The sequence below is a fragment of the Oncorhynchus clarkii genome, chromosome 21 (assembly GCF_045791955.1).
Source record: "Oncorhynchus clarkii lewisi isolate Uvic-CL-2024 chromosome 21, UVic_Ocla_1.0, whole genome shotgun sequence".
Taxonomy (NCBI): Eukaryota; Metazoa; Chordata; class Actinopteri; order Salmoniformes; family Salmonidae; genus Oncorhynchus; species Oncorhynchus clarkii.
In genome coordinates, this window is record NC_092167.1 from 38,256,330 (window position 1) to 38,276,390 (window position 20,061).

Sequence of the window (20,061 nt, forward strand, 5' to 3'; positions counted from 1 at the left end):
CTCTGCCTGGCCGGTTCCCCTCTTTCCACTGGGATTCTCTGCCTCTAACCCTATTACAGGGGCTGAGTCACTGGCTTTACTGGGGCTCTCTCATGCCGTCCCTGGAGGGGGTGCGTCACCTGAGTGGGTTGAGTCACTGATGTGGTCATCCTGTCTGGGTTGGCGCCCCCCCCCCCCCCCCTTGGGTTGTGCCGTGGCGGAGGTCTTTGTGGGCTATACTCAGCCTTGTCTCAGGATGGTAAGTTGGTGGTTGAAGATATCCCTCTAGTGTTGTGGGGGCTGTGCTTTGGCAAAGTGGGTGGGGTTATATCCTTTCTGTTTGGCCCTGTCCGGGGGTGTCCTCGGATGGGGCCACAGTGTCTCCTGACCCCTCCTGTCTCAGCCTCCAGTATTTATGCTGCAGTAGTTTATGTGTCGGGGGGCTAGGGTCAGTTTGTTATATCTGGAGTACTTCTCCTGTCCTATTCGGTGTCCTGTGTGAATCTAAGTGTGCGTTCTCTAATTCTCTCCTTCTCTCTTTCTCTCTCTCGGAGGACCTGAGCCCTAGGACCATGCCCCAGGACTACCTGACATGATGACTCCTTGCTGTCCCCAGTCCACCTGGCTGTGCTGCTGCTCCAGTTTCAACTGTTCTGCCTTATTATTATTCGACCATGCTGGTCATTTATGAACATTTGAACATCTTGGCCATGTTCTGTTATAATCTCCACCCGGCACAGCCAGAAGAGGACTGGCCATCCCACATATGCTCTCTCTAATTCTCTCTTTCTTTCTCTCTCTCGGAGGACCTGAGCCATAGGACCATGCCCCAGGAATACCTGACATGATGACTCCTTGCTGTCCCCAGTCCACCTGACTGTGCTGCTGCTCCAGTTTCAACTATTCTGCCTTATTATTATTCGACCATGCTGGTCATTTATGAACATTTGAACATCTTGACCATGTTTTGTTATAATCTCCACCCGGCACAGCCAGAAGAGGACTGGCCACCCCACATAGCCTGGTTCCTCTCTAGGTTTCTTCCTAGGTTTTGGCCTTTCTAGGGAGTTTTTCCTAGCCACCGTGCTTCTACACCTGCATTGCTTGCTGTTTGGGGTTTTAGGCTGGGTTTCTGTACAGCACTTTGAGATATCAGCTGATGTACGAAGGGCTATATAAATACATTTGATTTGAAATTTGATTTGAATACAGTGGGGGTAAACCTGTGCATATAGTGATAATGAAAGATATATTGTCTCTAGAAATAGCATTTAAACCAGGTGATGTCACTGCGTGTGTGGAGAATGGAACTAAATTGTTAGCCGAGGCGTGTTGAGCAGTGCTAGAGGCTCTACAGTGAAATAAAACAATAGTTACAAACCAGAACAGCAATCGACACGGCATGGTGACGTTAGGGAAAGGCATGCGTAGCGGGTGATCATACAAGTCCAGTGCGTGGCTTCAGGCAGATAGCGGCACGGGGCTAGCAGGCTAACAGAATGCCAAGAGTTACATCTGGAGGAAACCTGGCCCCATCCCTACTGTGACGCATGGTGTTAGCAGAATCATGCTGTCGGGATGTTTTTCAGCGGCAGGGACTGGGAGACTAGTCAGGAAAGATAAAAGGCGCAAAGTAGAGAGAGATCCTTGATGAAAACCTGCTCCAGAAGTTGCTATGGAACAAGTCTCTAAATGTCCTGGAGTGGCCGAGCCAGAGCCCGGACTTGAACATCTCTGGAGAAACCTGAAAATAGCTTTGCAGCAACGCTCCCCATCCAACCTGACAGAGAAGAATGGAAGAAGATCCCCAAATACAGGTGTGCCAAGCTTGTAGGGCCATACCCAAGAAGACTTGAGGCTGTAATTACTGCCAAAGGTGCTTCAACAAAGTAGAGTAAAAGGTCTGAATATGTATGTAAACATTATATTTCAGTTTATTTTATTTTGTTGTATACATTTGCAAACATGTCTAAAAACATGTTTTTGCTTTGTCATTATGGGGTGTGTAGATTGATGAGGACAAAAAACAAACATTGAATCCATTTTAGAAAAAGGCTGTAATGTAATAACATGTGGAAAAAGTCAAGGGGTCTGAATACTTTCCCAATGCACTGTATATACTGTACATCCATTAGAAAGCAACCAGATTTAGAATGTGTGATTCATATTTTACCTTATAAACAACGGCTTGACACTGGCATAATCATTAGAAACGCTGGTTGCTGATTTATATTTTAATCTATATTTCAGGCCTCTGAAGTTGTAGATAATTAGGACGTTCCAGGTAATATATTAATGTTCCTCTAAACAGTTCCGAGACAGCTAATTGCGACTAGCACAGATGGCCTGACTTCGTATTAGGTATCCATTTTTATTCCCCTGGCAAGTTTCCACAACAAAGCCAGATGCTTCTTCCAGGCATTGTAGGCAAACAATCGGAAAAAATGTAAGAGATGCATCACTCGTCTGGTAACGCTCTTAGGATACTCAATGGGGGAAAAAATGGATATCATTTTATACATCTCAATATGGCAGTCAACATTTGAAGTTTCTCAACTACTTAAAAAAATGTTTTTTTGAGTCCTGGAAGAAATGGATACCCTTTGAGTTCTGAACACACATTTGGGAAAGCACCCGACTTAATATCTGATCTTTAATTTATCAATTTTCTGCCCAAGGTGTCCGCATGATTTCAAGGCAGACTGAATCGGCCTGTTGGTTGACTTGATCCAGAGAGTAAACAGAAGTGTCAACCTCAAGTGAACTTTCTAACAGATGGGATCGACTCCTTGAAACCTCTGTCATTATTTGAGGTTCACTCTCCTGACTGGAGGGAATCACTGAAGCCAACACGAATCAAGACATAATTGCTCAATACATTATTCAAAGGTCTTATTATGGTTTTGTCATTTCCAAGATGGCTGGGTAATATATCGCTGCCCGCCTGAAATATGCTGTATAATACATCATTAGCAGAAAGGCAGAGTGATAACTTGACTTTCTTTGCTGTGTCCTTTGTGACTGGGACAGTTACAGAGAGTCAATACTTTTTTAATGAATCACTTTCAACGTTACACGACCTTCACACAACAGCTCAGAAACGGACAGGTTGATAAGTAACGGCCGCAGTATGTCAAAACAAATGTCAACATCTAAGGCAGATCCTCCTGGATGGATTGCCCTTTGGCCCCCAGGAGAATTGCTAATCAATGGGTTAGGACCGTCGCTGATATCAATTGATGACGATAGGATTCACCTAACAGACTAAAGGATGGCAATCCGTCTCAGTCCAACATGTTGCATTGCAAAGGTACTGCTCACTTGTCGAGTCATGCTCCTGTCCCCCCTGCTGACTCTTTCCAAACAGGGATTTACAGCTGTGAATAGCGCTGATGGTCTGCTAGAGAGGAGAGGAAAGGTGAGATGGTGACGATGCGCTGCATTAATGATCCCTTCCTCTCACTGCCGACAGTGACACGGACTCCGCCCTGAGAATCAGCTGTCAATTACCTCAGGCGTTACCAGTGGGCCCCTGGAAGCTTCCGGGGTAGAAAAGAAAATATTAATTAGATCCAGACTAAGACCTCAACCACAATTAAATAATTGACTCTCCAGGTGAGTGTAAAAAGAAGAGGACACAGTTCACCAAATCCCCAATTACAAGCTTGTCAAGGTAGCTGCCGAGAGAGAGAGAGAGAGATCTTTTGAAAACCAAGATGCTTGGACTCACCTTTTGCACTCCTCTCGAAATATGTCGGAGTAAAGGTTAGCCGAGAAAAAGGGAATAAGAAACTTTCAATTACGTGAATGGAATTAGAAATGTTTGGTTTATTACACTGAAACAAACTAGAAAATAAAAAAGAACCCGCCCAGTGGATACACACTAGGCAACAGCACAGAACATGCAGTTTCACGTCCATAACTCATTTAATTAGGATTAAATGATAGAAAAATAAACCATTTATAAAATGTCTACTACAGAGACAGACCAGTGGCATCCAAAACACACAAACTCAAAATAGCGTGACTATTTTGAAGATATTTTTTCAATAACAATTGTTTTGAAACATTGTACCATAAAATAAAATAAACAATGATCGAAACAAATATTTCACAGTTGAAGGGAGAGCGCACGTGACATGCAGTCTTTGGTGCAGAAAACACACTACACAGTAGTTTCGTGTTTCCATAGTCCCGTTTTTATGTTGGCTGAGCACGAGCTCTCTGTGTTGATTATAGGCATGATCTGCCCATTGTTTTTGAGCGTGCCGTTTTGTGTAGCCAGGTTGAGCCCGTACGACTTGGGCTGGCCGTCCACCAGCTCGGTGTTATTGGGCTGCTTTATGCTACTACTGTCTTTACTCGTAGCGGACGTAGAAGTCCCAGCCCCCTCACCTTCTCCTCCTGTTCCTACTGTTGATCCTACACTTCCACTTCCCACTACTCCGATAGCTCCGTTGCCTAGGGCGCTAGTGCTGCCCCCTCCCTTGTCGGTGTAGCGTGAGCGTCGGGGCAGGGACGTGCTGGCGTCGCTGCTGTCCTGTTGCGTCTGGCTCTGGTGGCGCTCCCTGTAGGCCATGTAGACTGCCCGTCGGCTGCACCGCGCCTGCTGACTGTCGTGGTGTTCGTGGCGATGCCGCCTGTGGGGGCCGCTCTGCACGCTGCCGTCCACGCTGGTGGGCACGTCATAGGCGTACTCGCGCAGCACCGTGAGTCGGCTGGCCCGGTGGGCCCGCGCCCTGTTCTTGTGATGCCGGCCCGTGGGTCCGTTGGCGGCAGGATTGTTGTTGTTAGGCCGGAACTGCACCTCCACGGGTGCCACGTGCATCTTGATCTCATTGTCCACCGAGTGCTCCGTCAGGCTGTTGTCCAGCATGGCTGCCCCATTGGCGGGCAGGGCTAGTAGGGGCAAGGATTTGTTCTGCGCTGCCTCTGCATGCAGATTGGTCAGTTTACTTCCCTGGGTGGAATTTCGCACACTGGGGCCACTCTTATTGGTGCAGGATGACTCTGCGCTGCTGTGGGCACACTTGGCCGCATCGTCGTTGCCCCTACCGACCGACCCAGCCGCGGACACCGTGGATGCCCCCGGCAGTGGCAGCAGGGCGTCCTCCTGCGCCGAGTAGGCCCGTCTCTCGGGGCAACAGGCCTGAGCCCAGTGGCGCCTCATGTCCTGGCGGTTGACGCAGTGGTGTGCCATCAAAAAGCCACCCAGAGCCAGCGCCGCAACGCCAAACAGGCAGGAGAACACCAGGTCGGCCGGCCTCTCCTGGGACACGGCCATGGCGCCAAACACCCACAGCGACGCGTAGAGCCCCAGAGCAACCGCCGCGCCCAGGAGCTGTAGCGCGAACGTATGCTCGTTCTCCAGCGCTGACAGGGACACGGCATGGGGAGCCGACACTGTCGAGGACGAGGCGTCGTGGGACTGGAGGTGGAGGAGTGTGGCCGGTACGTCTCCGGCATCGCTGCCCGCTACCGCCAGCCGCTGTTGCTCCTCGGCGGGTTCCTTGAGTTCGTAGCGGCGCTCGGGGTGGCGGCGCAGCTGGAGGAGGATGCTAAGGAAGTACATGCAGTCCACGAAGACGATGAAGCCGACGGGGCCGTAGAAGGCCCCCAGGCTGGGCTCCCACGCCATCCAGCAACTGAGGAGAAGACAGAAGGGGAAGGCATCAGTACAAACATACAATAAATATTTATGTAAATGTGGTACACACGTACAATATCATACACACAAATGTATTGTGCAGATGTGTCGATATATCAGCTGCATTCAGTAAAAACACATGTTGGCAATGAAGCCATAAGACAAGTATGACATGACAAATCTTTGCCGTATGAGTCAAGTGTCACCCATTCAAGTGGTCCACAAACCATTTTTAAATTATAACAACTTCAACATTGTTTTGTGTTCGACTCAACCCATAGCTCATTAAATCAAGTTTAAAAAAAACACATGCAGGCATTGAGTCTCTTTGAAAATGCGAAAAGCGGGAATATTCCACGGGGCGGGTTCCATTCGTCTCAGCTGCAAACTAATTCAACTCCAAAGACTTCAGACAGACACAGGTCCAGATTTCCAAATTACAACCCAAACAGCTGCCACCATAAAGTGAGAGAATGAAAGAGGAGGAGAAATGGGAGAGGGAAAGAAAGAGCGAGAGAGCGACAGAAAGAGAGAAGCGAGAACACAAACAGAGAGAGGAAGAATGAGAAGAAAGAGAGACCGACAGACTTGGAAAATGGCAGCAGACGTGAGGTGCCGAGACACACACTATAAATAGCACTCCCCAATCGGGCTCTCGGAACTTGACAGGGACTCAGAACTTTTCCTCCCCCCACAAAATATTTGTTATTTACATAAAGCTACGCACACGCGCATTCTGGCCAGTCGAAAACAAAAAGCGATTTCTCTTGGGTCTAGTTTTATATATACACAAAGCCTTCTGTCGATATAAAACAGAACAATTTCCATAAACACACACTATAGTAGAATAACTAATTGGTTTCCATACAATATGACAGTAAACTGGCACTACTTACTATGGTGCATTGGTCTGGCTACCGTAGTTCTTGATGTTGGCGGCTGCGGTTATGCCACAGACGATGATCGGTATCCCTCCGCCTATTAGGTAGAACCTGGTTGGAAAAGGTAGTGGAAAAAGAACTGAGTAGGACCTGCTTGGGATCAAATTGGTGAAATCAAATTGGAGTTGGTTGCAGAGGTGGCATGTGTGCTTCAGGCCTCCGTACTGACACCATGTGGTGGGTGTTAAACCAACGACGCAAACCAAACCCTCTCTCTCCACAAGTCACAGCTATATTTCCAGAAGATACATAATACACACATAAGAGTAGTAGCAGCTCCTTGTAAAGGGAGAGAAACGCAAAATGGGATTGTACAGCATTTCAACTGACCCTCGTCCACACACTAAACAGTTAGTCTGACTCGGCTATAATGACCAAACCTTTTCATAACTGTGCATTGTGGGAAATGTAGTATTTTACCTCAGCATGGGTCGTGGAGGGGGCGGGGGCTCGTCCAGCTCTTCGTAGTGCTTGGCCTTGCGGGTCACTTGCTTGTAGATGTTGCGTGCCGTCACGCCCACCCACAGAGCTGTGGCCAGGGTCGAGTAGTGCAGAACTATGCCCACCTGGAGAAAAAAAATTGCCACCGAGCTCAGTCACGATCAGGATTCCACTTTAAACAAACAACTTCATTATGAAAATGTTCAATGCGCCAAACTGTATGAGTGTACCAAGTATCATGATTTTATGAAAAAGTTCACATATTGCCTGGACTATATAAAGGCTTTATAGAGCATTCACAAATTCTACATAAGCACTACATAGATGCTTCACTAATAATTTATGAGCAAAATACTACGCATTCTGAAAACTCACTTCATAAAATGCTATTGTACTAATTGACCGTTTGTAAACTTCCTTGACAAAGTAGAACCTAGCTGTAGGATATCCTTTATTTTAGGGGGCAAACCGTTATTTTCCAAGATGTTCTCTACCAGCTGGGCTCTTTGTGTTAAGGACAATGAATGAATGAAAAGAACCCAGTGCAAATCAGCAGGGGCTGCTACACTGCCTTCAGTCACGTTTCTCCACCCTTCTCATGGATTTAAATGGTGGAAACAGCAAGTGTACACTTTGGGGAAAACGGGCGGAGAATCAGGAATCACACTATGTTGCCAAAGGTAATTTTGCCTCCTCCACAACATCTTGAGATCCCCATATAATTGTGAGATGCTTTTGGCAAGGGAAGGCAGGTTGGCAGTCTGGCTGGCAGGTTGGTAGGCAGATAGGCTGGCACACCAGTGGGTTATGGAGGGGGTAGGGGGGAATACTCACAGCTTGGCACACGCTGGCGTAACGCGTCTGGTTGATGCCACCCACGAAGACGCCGCAGGTGAGGAAGATGTGGAGGCAGAGGTTGACCAGCATGTGCCAGAACTTACGGCTAATCCGGACAGACCTGGACACGCAACCACACAGAACTGGCATAGTGAGATTCATCAAAATAAAATATCACGTCTGTTTGTTTGATTCATTCAAAATCTGTTACGAGTTTGGAGTGGTGGAGATGTGCTCGTGGAGGTGTGAACATATTAGTTCGAGACTGGACAGTATTGGTCCCCAAACTTCCTTGCATTGTCACCCACCCCAAAAGAAACATTCTGGCCTGGAATCTTGTGCTGCGACCCGAAAGCGAGTCACAGTCCATTATTTGGTAATATTAGATACCGTACTACTAGTAAGATGGATACTTGGTATCTTATGCACTAGGTATACACTGTATTAGATTCTACTAGGAGGTAGAGCTGTTACCTGTGGTGGTAAACGTAGCTGATGATGATGGCCAGCAGACAGAGCAGGAGGACGATAGCTGTGGCATAGAGGACTGGGTGGAGAGGCTCAATGCTGGGAGAGAAATACTCCACCCCAGTAAGATCCTGTGGGATACACACATCAAAATGTTCCAATCTCATCACTTTAGACAATGTGTCATACAAAAACAAATTAACCCTGAAGAAAAGGTATGAGACCATTTCGTCAACTCAGGAGAATGTCATGTGATTGTCCCAAAACTAAACAGGTAGTGTTTATAGAGCCTGTGAACCCGAAAAGAGATGTTGAGCCCGTCTTGAAAAGGCTAATGTCTCAAAACAAAGTTACGGTTGTCACGATATCAGTATCCTAAATACTCAGATGCATCGTGGCAAGAAAACAAGAGAAGAAGCGTACTGCATTTACTGAGGAAAACATGTTGGAAGCAGCCTTATGTTGTCTCCCGGAGTCCCGGACATTTGTTCATTGAGCTTAAAAGGCCATTCAACCCCTGGCCACCCACCATGAGCACGGCGTAGTTGCTGAGCGAGTCACAGGAGAGCGTGGTGAAGTTGTCATGGTGCCGCAGGACACGGCAGCCCTCGCTCTGCCAGCCACCCTGCCCACCCAGCAGGCTGAAGTTCCAGCAGGCGGGCACGGCGTCCGAGCCACGGGCAAACCTCCGCAGCGTGGCGTTCACCGGCACACGCAGTCCGCGCAGCTGGAAACCCTCTGACCAATCAGAGGCAGATAGAGAGAGAGAGATGAGGGGAGAGATGAGGAGAGGGAGACAAAAAGAGAGAGAGGCGTGAGTCTTCAAAACATATCCTGGTGCTTTTATTTATTGGTCCTTTTTTTAGCTACCTTTTCTAAAAATCCAATGCAAGACAAAAGGGTGAAAGGTAGCCTAGTGGTTAGAGCGTTGGGCCAGTAACTGAAAGGTTGCTAGATCAAATCCCCGAGCTGACAAGGTAAAAATCTTTTCGTTCTGCTCCTGAACAAGGCAGTTAACCCACTGATCCTGGGCCGTCATTGTAAATAAGAATTAGTTCTTAACGGATTTGCCTATCTGCATTACAGATGGATCCCTAAATCAAAAGTCTTTTCCCAAACCACAAAATTCACTTTTAAAACAAGTCACAACAGTATCTTGAACAAAACCCATCTAATACTTTAGTGGTATAGTAGGGTCCATGTCGGACTCACCAATCTTGGCCAGGAGAACGGGGGTGGCCACGTTCCTCCTCTTCCCACCGTCAGCCAGCAGGGTGGAGTTGCCCGTGGATGGGAAGAGCTTGCCGTTGCGGAAGGCCAGCAAGTGAAGCTTGTAGACGTTGTCGTCGGCCTGGCCCAGGTACTGAGAGAACAGAGAGGGGGGGAGCTGCAGGGACGCCTCCACCATGGTGTTCTAGGGAGAGAAAGAGAGGATTTATTATTTCATTTTATTTATCCGTTATTTAGTCCCATAGAGATAAAATAAAAAGTATGATTGAGTGTACAGCATAATGTGTGATTCTGGTTAACGTTTTAGTCTACAATTCATTGTTTCGTTAGCATTTACTTAGAAAAGACATGTTATATGGTAAGCTGTTCTTAGGTTTGTGCTATGGGTGAACCTCAAGACAACACACCTCACTTTGGTAAAACATTTCAAGGGGCAATGATGGCGATATCTTAAACGAATGATGCATCATTTTCAGTCTATATATTGTTAAGGCTAAGGGGACCTGTTTCAATGACTGCTGCTGCTTGCTCTTTGAAGTCTAGGCTACTTTATAAGCACATTGTGACAAGTGCTGATGTAAAAAAGTTTGTGTTTCTACACATTGGATTGATTGCCTCTCCTTCGGTCATTCCGGGATACTGACCTTGAGAGAGAGGCTGGACAGGGTGCTGGTGACGTTACACTTGAAGCTGAGCTGGCGGTCAGGGTTGCCGTCCAGGTCAATGCGTGGGCCCAGGTCTCGGAGAGCAATGCGTTCAGGCATCAGCTTCTGGAACAGTGTGCAGGTCATGCCATTGAAGCTGCTCGCCTTGATGGCGTGGGCCTCCAGGGCGATGTTATGGGAATTCTGGGAACAAATGATAGGAATAAGAGAAAAGGAAAAATACGCATGGGGTCAAATAAACAACAATCAGATATACTTTTAAATTCCAATAGTAAAAACACACATACAAAACGCCACCTCCCAACGACAATGCATTTACACCCCGATGCCATTTAGGATTTGGTAATGCGATCTCATGATCTGGCGCGATCTTACGGTGGAGTAGGCCTGGGTTCCGCTGGCAAGCTGGTGTACAGAGATCCTCTGGAGACACTCCACGATGCGGGAGCAGGCCCTGGCCTCGCGCTGAGCCAGCCGCAACACCCGCTCATCAGCGTGCATCAGATTACTGGAGATGTCCACCATCACGTCCCCCAACTGAGACAGACAGAACAGGGTTAACACACACACACACACACACACACCAAGAAACCACAGAACTACACACGCAGGGCCAGACAGAGGCACACGCATTCACGGGCCTTATCAATCGAAACAATAGAGTGCTTTGTTTTTTTTTATCCAACACTCAATGTAGTCTTTATTATCATCGCCCTGGAAATACCTGAATTTGAGCCTTCGGGTTCCTCTCAGCGCTGATGGAGGGCACAGGGCTCTAGACCAGGGTTGCATTCCAAACACTTAACAGACACACCCTATCCCCTCAGCCCTCAAAGTAAGTGGACACTTCTGATGACGTTTCATGATGTCTGACGAGTATACACTTGCAGGGGGAGGGAGGACGGATTTTTAAAAAAAATAAATTAAATGGACCATCCTTGCCCAGAAATTCGTCATTTGTTGACCCCGCGATGATTGTGTTTTCAGCCTTGTGGGTGCTTTATATGCGCTACAGTCAATTATGATTGCATGTCGACTTATATTAACTATATAATTACTATGATCGCTAGCAAATTAATTACCCAACCAACGTTAGCCTGCCTAGCTACTTCTGAAGAAGGAAAATGTTTTATTTCTACATTTTCCAAAAGCTAACCAAACAAAAACATCATTACTTTTACGAGACACGTTTGTGTATTAGTAGCACAATTTCTTATTTACATTCATTTTTACTTGCACTTGTATGTTGACTTCTCCATAATGACGTTTAAGTTTTGGCGATACTTTTCTTAGCGGATGTACAATCATCGCAAATTGAATTATGGCGCATTTCAGGCCCCGAAGTGAACATAATTTTATACTCGTAAACTCCATTAAAAACGAGGGCTGAGGGGCTTACTTTGCGAACTTCCCTTGCTTGGCTAATCATTTGGACCGACGACAAATATGGCTGCGGGGATTCACCCAAGAGCTTAAGGCGAGGGTAAGTGGACGATGGTGTGTCTTTTACGAGTTTGGTGCAACATTGCTCAGGTACAACATTCAAAGCCTTCCCCAATGAGCGCAAACTGCCAGGTGTGAAACCCAACAGACAAAGAAACCTGACCCGGCCTTGCTTTGCAATCCCCCACAGCTCGACAGGAACAATCCCCCATTCCACATCCTAGCTCATTCGCTTTCATTACGATTCCTCTGTGGATTTAAACTCTGTAACTATGAGGAGCGGAATAACAGAAAAGGGACAAAGTATCAGCAGTAAGCTGGAGGTGAAGACACTGTGTGGCGTATTCACACCTCTCACTTGCACACACAGTAAACACACACTTAAAAAAATACTATTACCTAGCTCTACTTATAACATTTATTTTGGTTCTGACCCCATTTCCTCTCATTAAACTTATACCTGAGGCCGTGCATGTTACTGTCCTCTCAGAGTGTGTGTGTGTGTGTGTGTGTGTGTGCGTGCGCTTCTTTATATGAACATCTTATTCATCCATAAAGGAGGTACAAGGTGGGACTGGGAGACTGAAGCGGGACTCACCTCCTTGTATTTCTCGGCAAACTTGCCAAACTTCTCGATCATCTCAGCCACGAAGATGACGTCCATCTTGTCTGAGAAGTTGGCGGCCTCGATTGTGTAGACGAGCAGCTGGCGGGCCGTGATCACCGCGTTGGTCATGTTCAGAGGCATCTGGAACACAGAGAGACAGAGAGGTTTAGAAGGACTGTACACAAGGGTGAACGCTTCAAAAAACAACACTTGAGTGTAGGAAGACAAAAAGAATGACAACGCCGACAAAAGAAAAAAAGAGAAAAATAACAAATCAAGAGGGGAGTCTTGGCGGGATATATACAATAAGTTGAAGAAAGAAAAGACAGACAAAAAGAGCAAATCAAACATGGTCAGACAGAGTGTCATGGTCACCTGGTTGATGATGTAGAGGAAGCGAGTTACATCTTTCTGGTACTGGCAGCGGAAGTAGTCGCCCTCGGCCCATAGGCCCCCACGGTCACAATTCCGCTGCGCACGCCGCTCCTCACCCACCGAGCCAGAGTAGATTCCCGTGCCCGACGCCAGCTTGTTGCAGGGCAGGTAGGCTGTGATGCCTGCTAGGGTACGAGGCCATCTGAGAGGTGGGGGGGATCGAGAGAGAAAAACACAGAAACAAAGAAAAAGAGAGGGGAGCGAAAGATACAGTAGATAGAAAGAGAAGGACAGAGAGAGAGAGACATAGTATATAGATAGAAAGAGAGGGACAGAGAGAGAGACATAGTATATAGATAGAAAGAGAGGGACAGAGAGAGAGACATAGTATATAGATAGAAAGAGAAGGACAGAGAGAGAGAGACATAGTATATAGATAGAAAGAGAGGGACAGAGAGAGAGAGACATAGTATATAGATAGAAAGAGAAGGACAGAGAGAGAGAGACAGTATATAGATAGAAAGAGAAGGACAGAGAGAGAGAGACATAGTATATAGATAGAAAGAGAGGGACAGAGAGAGAGAGACATAGTATATAGATAGAAAGAGAAGGACAGAGAGAGAGACATAGTATATAGATAGAAAGAGAGGGACAGAGAGAGAGACATAGTATATAGATAGAAAGAGAAGGACAGAGAGAGAGACATAGTATATAGATAGAAAGAGAAGGACAGAGAGAGAGACATAGTATATAGATAGAAAGAGAAGGACAGAGAGAGAGAGACATAGTATATAGATAGAAAGAGAGGGACAGAGAGAGAGAGACATAGTATATAGATAGAAAGAGAGGGACAGAGAGAGAGACATAGTATATAGATAGAAAGAGAAGGACAGAGAGAGAGACATAGTATATAGATAGAAAGAGAGGGACAGAGAGAGAGAGACAGTATATAGATAGAAAGAGAAGGACAGAGAGAGAGACATAGTATATAGATAGAAAGAGAGGGACAGAGAGAGAGACATAGTATATAGATAGAAAGAGAGGGACAGAGAGAGAGAGACAGTATATAGATAGAAAGAGAAGGACAGAGAGAAAGACATAGTATATAGATAGAAAGAGAGGGACAGAGAGAGAGACATAGTATATAGATAGAAAGAGAGGGACAGAGAGAGAGAGACAGTATATAGATAGAAAGAGAAGGACAGAGAGAGAGACATAGTATATAGATAGAAAGAGAGGGACAGAGAGAGAGACATAGTATATAGATAGAAAGAGAAGGACAGAGAGAGAGACATAGTATATAGATAGAAAGAGAGGGACAGAGAGAGAGAGACATAGTATATAGATAGAAAGAGAGGGACAGAGAGAGAGAGACAGTATATAGATAGAAAGAGAAGGACAGAGAGAGAGACATAGTATATAGATAGAAAGAGAAGGACAGAGAGAGAGACATAGTATATAGATAGAAAGAGAGGGACAGAGAGAGAGAGACATAGTATATAGATAGAAAGAGAAGGACAGAGAGAGAGAGACAGTATATAGATAGAAAGAGAAGGACAGAGAGAGAGACATAGTATATAGATAGAAAGAGAAGGACAGAGAGAGAGACATAGTATATAGATAGAAAGAGAGGGACAGAGAGAGAGAGACATAGTATATAGATAGAAAGAGAGGGACAGAGAGAGAGAGACAGTATATAGATAGAAAGAGAGGGACAGAGAGAGAGAGACAGTATATAGATAGAAAGAGAGGGACAGAGAGAGAGAGACAGTATATAGATAGAAAGAGAAGGACAGAGAGAGAGACATAGTATATAGATAGAAAGAGAGGGACAGAGAGAGAGACATAGTATATAGATAGAAAGAGAGGGACAGAGAGAGAGAGACAGTATATAGATAGAAAGAGAAGGACAGAGAGAGAGACATAGTATATAGATAGAAAGAGAGGGACAGAGAGAGAGACATAGTATATAGATAGAAAGAGAGGGACAGAGAGAGAGAGACAGTATATAGATAGAAAGAGAAGGACAGAGAGACATAGTATATAGATAGAAAGAGAGGGACAGAGAGAGAGAGACAGTATATAGATAGAAAGAGAAGGACAGAGAGAGAGACATAGTATATAGATAGAAAGAGAAGGACAGAGAGAGAGAGACATAGTATATAGATAGAAAGAGAAGGACAGAGAGAGAGAGACATAGTATATAGATAGAAAGAGAGGGACAGAGAGAGAGAGACATAGTATATAGATAGAAAGAGAAGGACAGAGAGAGAGAGAGACATAGTATATAGATAGAAAGAGAAGGACAGAGAGAGAGAGACAGTATATAGATAGAAAGAGAAGGACAGAGAGAGAGAGACAGTATATAGATAGAAAGAGAAGGACAGAGAGAGAGAGACAGTATATAGATAGAAAGAGAAGGACAGAGAGAGAGACATAGTATATAGATAGAAAGAGAGGGACAGAGAGAGAGAGACATAGTATATAGATAGAAAGAGAGGGACAGAGAGAGAGAGACAGTATATAGATAGAAAGAGAAGGACAGAGAGAGAGACATAGTATATAGATAGAAAGAGAGGGACAGAGAGAGAGACATAGTATATAGATAGAAAGAGAAGGACAGAGAGAGAGAGACATAGTATATAGATAGAAAGAGAAGGACAGAGAGAGAGAGACAGTATATAGATAGAAAGAGAAGGACAGAGAGAGAGACATAGTATATAGATAGAAAGAGAAGGACAGAGAGAGAGACATAGTATATAGATAGAAAGAGAGGGACAGAGAGAGAGAGACATAGTATATAGATAGAAAGAGAAGGACAGAGAGAGAGAGACATAGTATATAGATAGAAAGAGAAGGACAGAGAGAGAGAGACAGTATATAGATAGAAAGAGAAGGACAGAGAGAGAGACATAGTATATAGATAGAAAGAGAAGGACAGAGAGAGAGAGACATAGTATATAGATAGAAAGAGAAGGACAGAGAGAGAGAGACAGTATATAGATAGAAAGAGAGGGACAGAGAGAGAGACATAGTATATAGATAGAAAGAGAAGGACAGAGAGAGAGAGAGACATAGTATATAGATAGAAAGAGAGGGACAGAGAGAGAGACATAGTATATAGATAGAAAGAGAAGGACAGAGAGAGAGAGACAGTATATAGATAGAAAGAGAGGGACAGAGAGAGAGACATAGTATATAGATAGAAAGAGAGGGACAGAGAGAGAGAGACATAGTATATAGATAGAAAGAGAAGGACAGAGAGAGAGAGACAGTATATAGATAGAAAGAGAAGGACAGAGAGAGAGAGACAGTATATAGATAGAAAGAGAGGGACAGAGAGAGAGAGAGACATAGTATATAGATAGAAAGAGAGGGACAGAGAGAGAGACATAGTATATAGATAGAAAGAGAGGGACAGAGAGAGAGAGACATAGTATATAGATAGAAAGAGAGGGACAAAGAGAGAGACATAGTATATAGATAGAAAGAGAGGGACAGAGAGAGAGAGACATAGTATATAGATAGAAAGAGAGGGACAGAGAGAGAGACATAGTATATAGATAGAAAGAGAGGGACAGAGAGAGAGAGACATAGTATATAGATAGAAAGAGAAGGACAGAGAGAGAGAGACAGTATATAGATAGAAAGAGAGGGACAGAGAGAGAGAGAGACATAGTATATAGATAGAAAGAGAGGGACAGAGAGAGAGACATAGTATATAGATAGAAAGAGAAGGACAGAGAGAGAGAGACAGTATATAGATAGAAAGAGAGGGACAGAGAGAGAGACATAGTATATAGATAGAAAGAGAGGGACAGAGAGAGAGAGACATAGTATATAGATAGAAAGAGAAGGACAGAGAGAGAGAGACAGTATATAGATAGAAAGAGAAGGACAGAGAGAGAGAGACAGTATATAGATAGAAAGAGAGGGACAGAGAGAGAGAGAGACATAGTATATAGATAGAAAGAGAGGGACAGAGAGAGAGACATAGTATATAGATAGAAAGAGAGGGCCAGAGAGAGAGAGACATAGTATATAGATAGAAAGAGAGGGACAGAGAGAGAGACATAGTATATAGATAGAAAGAGAGGGACAGAGAGAGAGAGACATAGTATATAGATAGAAAGAGAGGGACAGAGAGAGAGACATAGTATATAGATAGAAAGAGAGGGACAGAGAGAGAGAGACATAGTATATAGATAGAAAGAGAAGGACAGAGAGAGAGAGACAGTATATAGATAGAAAGAGAGGGACAGAGAGAGAGAGAGACATAGTATATAGATAGAAAGAGAGGGACAGAGAGAGAGACATAGTATATAGATAGAAAGGGAGGGACAGAGAGAGAGAGACATAGTATATAGATAGAAAGAGAGGGACAGAGAGAGAGAGAGACATAGTATATAGATAGAAAGAGAAGGACAGAGAGAGAGACATAGTATATAGATAGAAAGAGAGGGACAGAGAGAGAGAGAGACATAGTATATAGATAGAAAGAGAGGGACAGAGAGAGAGAGATAGTATATAGATAGAAAGAGAGGGACAGAGAGAGAGAGACATAGTATATAGATAGAAAGAGAGGGACAGAGAGAGAGAGAGACATAGTATATAGATAGAAAGAGAAGGACAGAGAGAGAGACATAGTATATAGATAGAAAGAGAGGGACAGAGAGAGAGAGACATAGTATATAGATAGAAAGAGAGGGACAGAGAGAGAGAGAGACATAGTATATAGATAGAAAGAGAGGGACAGAGAGAGAGACATAGTATATAGATAGAAAGAGAAGGACAGAGAGAGAGAGACATAGTATATAGATAGAAAGAGAGGGACAGAGAGAGAGACATAGTATATAGATAGAAAGAGAGGGACAGAGAGAGAGAGACATAGTATATAGATAGAAAGAGAGGGACAGAGAGAGAGAGAGACATAGTATATAGATAGAAAGAGAGGGACAGAGAGAGAGAGAGACATAGTATATAGATAGAAAGAGAGGGACAGAGAGAGAGAGACATAGTATATAGATAGAAAGAGAGGGACAGAGAGAGAGACATAGTATATAGATAGAAAGAGAAGGACAGAGAGAGAGAGACATAGTATATAGATAGAAAGAGAGGGACAGAGAGAGAGAGAGACATAGTATATAGATAGAAAGAGAGGGACAGAGAGAGAGACATAGTATATAGATAGAAAGAGAAGGACAGAGAGAGAGAGACATAGTATATAGATAGAAAGAGAGGGACAGAGAGAGAGACATAGTATATAGATAGAAAGAGAGGGACAGAGAGAGAGAGACATAGTATATAGATAGAAAGAGAGGGACAGAGAGAGAGAGAGACATAGTATATAGATAGAAAGAGAGGGACAGAGAGAGAGACATAGTATATAGATAGAAAGAGAAGGACAGAGAGAGAGAGACATAGTATATAGATAGAAAGAGAGGGACAGAGAGAGAGACATAGTATATAGATAGAAAGAGAGGGACAGAGAGAGAGAGACATAGTATATAGATAGAAAGAGAGGGACAGAGAGAGAGAGACAGTATATAGATAGAAAGAGAGGGACAGAGAGCGAGAGACATAGTATATAGATAGAAAGAGAGGGACAGAGAGACAGTGAGTGACGTCTTAGAAGGGTGGGTTTGCCACAATGTGGTGGCATGATTCACATGATGTGTTCCAGGAACATGTGATTACTTATCCGCAACAGCGGTTTACTGAGCTCATCATCATTGAAAACTGTGGAGCGCTTTAGTTCCTGCCCAGTACTACTTATTCACTTAATGGATTAAATGCTTTTGACAGTCACTCAACTGGTTCGTATTCATTAGTGCACACTGTGGGAAAACATACCAAAACAGTGTACAAACTAAACTATTGGAATTTCAGGTTAGTAAGGCCTAATGAATACGACCCAGATTTTACTACTAACAACAAGTCTGATATTTAGCCACTAGGTGGTGCCACCGAGCTGAGTTTGTTCCAAAAATAACTGTCGGGTACAAACAAGCCCATTAAAATTAAACAAGTACCTGATTAAATAAGACACTAGATATATATTAATACAATAGATAAATATATTACATTCATAAAATAGATGAATACAACTACAAACATTTACCTGAAAAATTTCACAGACAGACTAGGTTATTATTAGTTGGTAATCTATCATAAAATGTGATAGTGAAAGTAGCACCCCCCTCACCTGAAGTCACCCTTGTTGTTGGACACTCTGTCGGGTGGGCAGTACTTGGCGGAGCTCTCCAGAACCACAATGTCGACGGTACGGGTGGTGTTCCCTCGGCTGGTCCTCACACGACACTCCCATTTCCCAGTTGAAGCAGGCTGGATGTTGGAAATGGTCAACGCACTGAGTAAAGAACAGAGGGGAACAAGTAAATCAAATCTTACTGCCAAAGACGGAAAGAGAGAGTAGACCGTTTTAACCATGTATGCCGAGAGGCACCATTTGCAGAAGATGTTTAAATGCACAATCTGTCATTTTAATTTACAGTCCAAAAGTGGTACCCCAGCTGTCTCTTGCGGCCTACTGCTTAGCTGATTTAAAGAGGGTTAGGTCAGTTGTGCTTTGTGGAAACAATCAATCAAATCCTATTTACATAGCCCTTTTTACAATAACATTTGTCATCAAGTGCTTGACAGTAGCCTTCCCTTAACCTCCAAGCAGCAGCAGAGGTGAGGAAAAACTCCCTGGAGGAAGAAACCGTGGAAGGAACCACTGTACTCATCTACGGGTGCCGTTCTCATTACCACTGTCTTCTATCTATCCACCAACCCGCCCACAAGTACCGCCCTCCTTACCTGGCGATGAGGGAGCAGTTCTGTACCATGCTCTTCTCGATGAAGATGCCCTGGGCTGCATCGGGCTCCACCATGTGGCCGTCCTGGTACCATAGCACCTGCATGTCCTCCGCCACGAACGAGGCCTGGCACTGGAAGGGCAGGCTGTCACCCTGGAACACGACCTGACGCTGGGACGGAGTCAGCTGGAAGGAAGGCAATTCCAGGGGTGCATCTGGAGGGTAGGGGAGTATGGGGGTTACATTTTAGTGCATCGCTCTCTCTAGACTGCATGTCTGGGTAGGTTTGGGTTAATTCAAGTTATTTGTTCACAACTGAATTCTTCTCCTCAGGGGTGAAGCCAGGGGTGAAGCCAGGGGTGAAGCCAGGTGCGAAGTGAAGCCCATCTGTAAATAGCACACCCAACTACCTCATCCCCATATTGTTTTTTGCACCCCAGTATCTCTACTTGCACATGATCTGCACATCTATCACTCCAGTGTTAATGTTAAATTGTAATTATTTATTGCCTTACCTCCCTAATCTTATTACATTTGCACACACTGTACATACACTTTTTCTATTGTGTTAGTGTTATTGTTTTTGTCGCACTGCTTTGATTTTTAA

General features: G+C 44.5%; 1 protein-coding gene across 1 annotated transcript in view; it reads right to left on the reverse strand.

The window, feature by feature from the left end:
- Positions 1–3,787: 3,787 nt before the first annotated feature.
- LOC139378988 (adhesion G protein-coupled receptor A3-like) overlaps positions 3,788–20,061 on the reverse strand; it is a 67,134-nt gene continuing 50,860 nt past the window's right edge. Inside the window, exons 7-19 of the mRNA XM_071121663.1 lie at positions 19,456–19,669; positions 18,839–19,003; positions 12,634–12,835; positions 12,250–12,399; positions 10,584–10,745; positions 10,188–10,391; positions 9,526–9,727; positions 8,843–9,051; positions 8,320–8,444; positions 7,843–7,966; positions 6,988–7,133; positions 6,523–6,618; positions 3,788–5,624 (exon numbers count right to left, since the gene is read on the reverse strand). Coding sequence (XP_070977764.1) covers positions 4,145–5,624; positions 6,523–6,618; positions 6,988–7,133; positions 7,843–7,966; positions 8,320–8,444; positions 8,843–9,051; positions 9,526–9,727; positions 10,188–10,391; positions 10,584–10,745; positions 12,250–12,399; positions 12,634–12,835; positions 18,839–19,003; positions 19,456–19,669 — 3,479 coding nt within the window. The 3' untranslated portion in view covers positions 3,788–4,144. The remainder of the gene's footprint in view (positions 5,625–6,522; positions 6,619–6,987; positions 7,134–7,842; positions 7,967–8,319; positions 8,445–8,842; positions 9,052–9,525; positions 9,728–10,187; positions 10,392–10,583; positions 10,746–12,249; positions 12,400–12,633; positions 12,836–18,838; positions 19,004–19,455; positions 19,670–20,061) is intronic.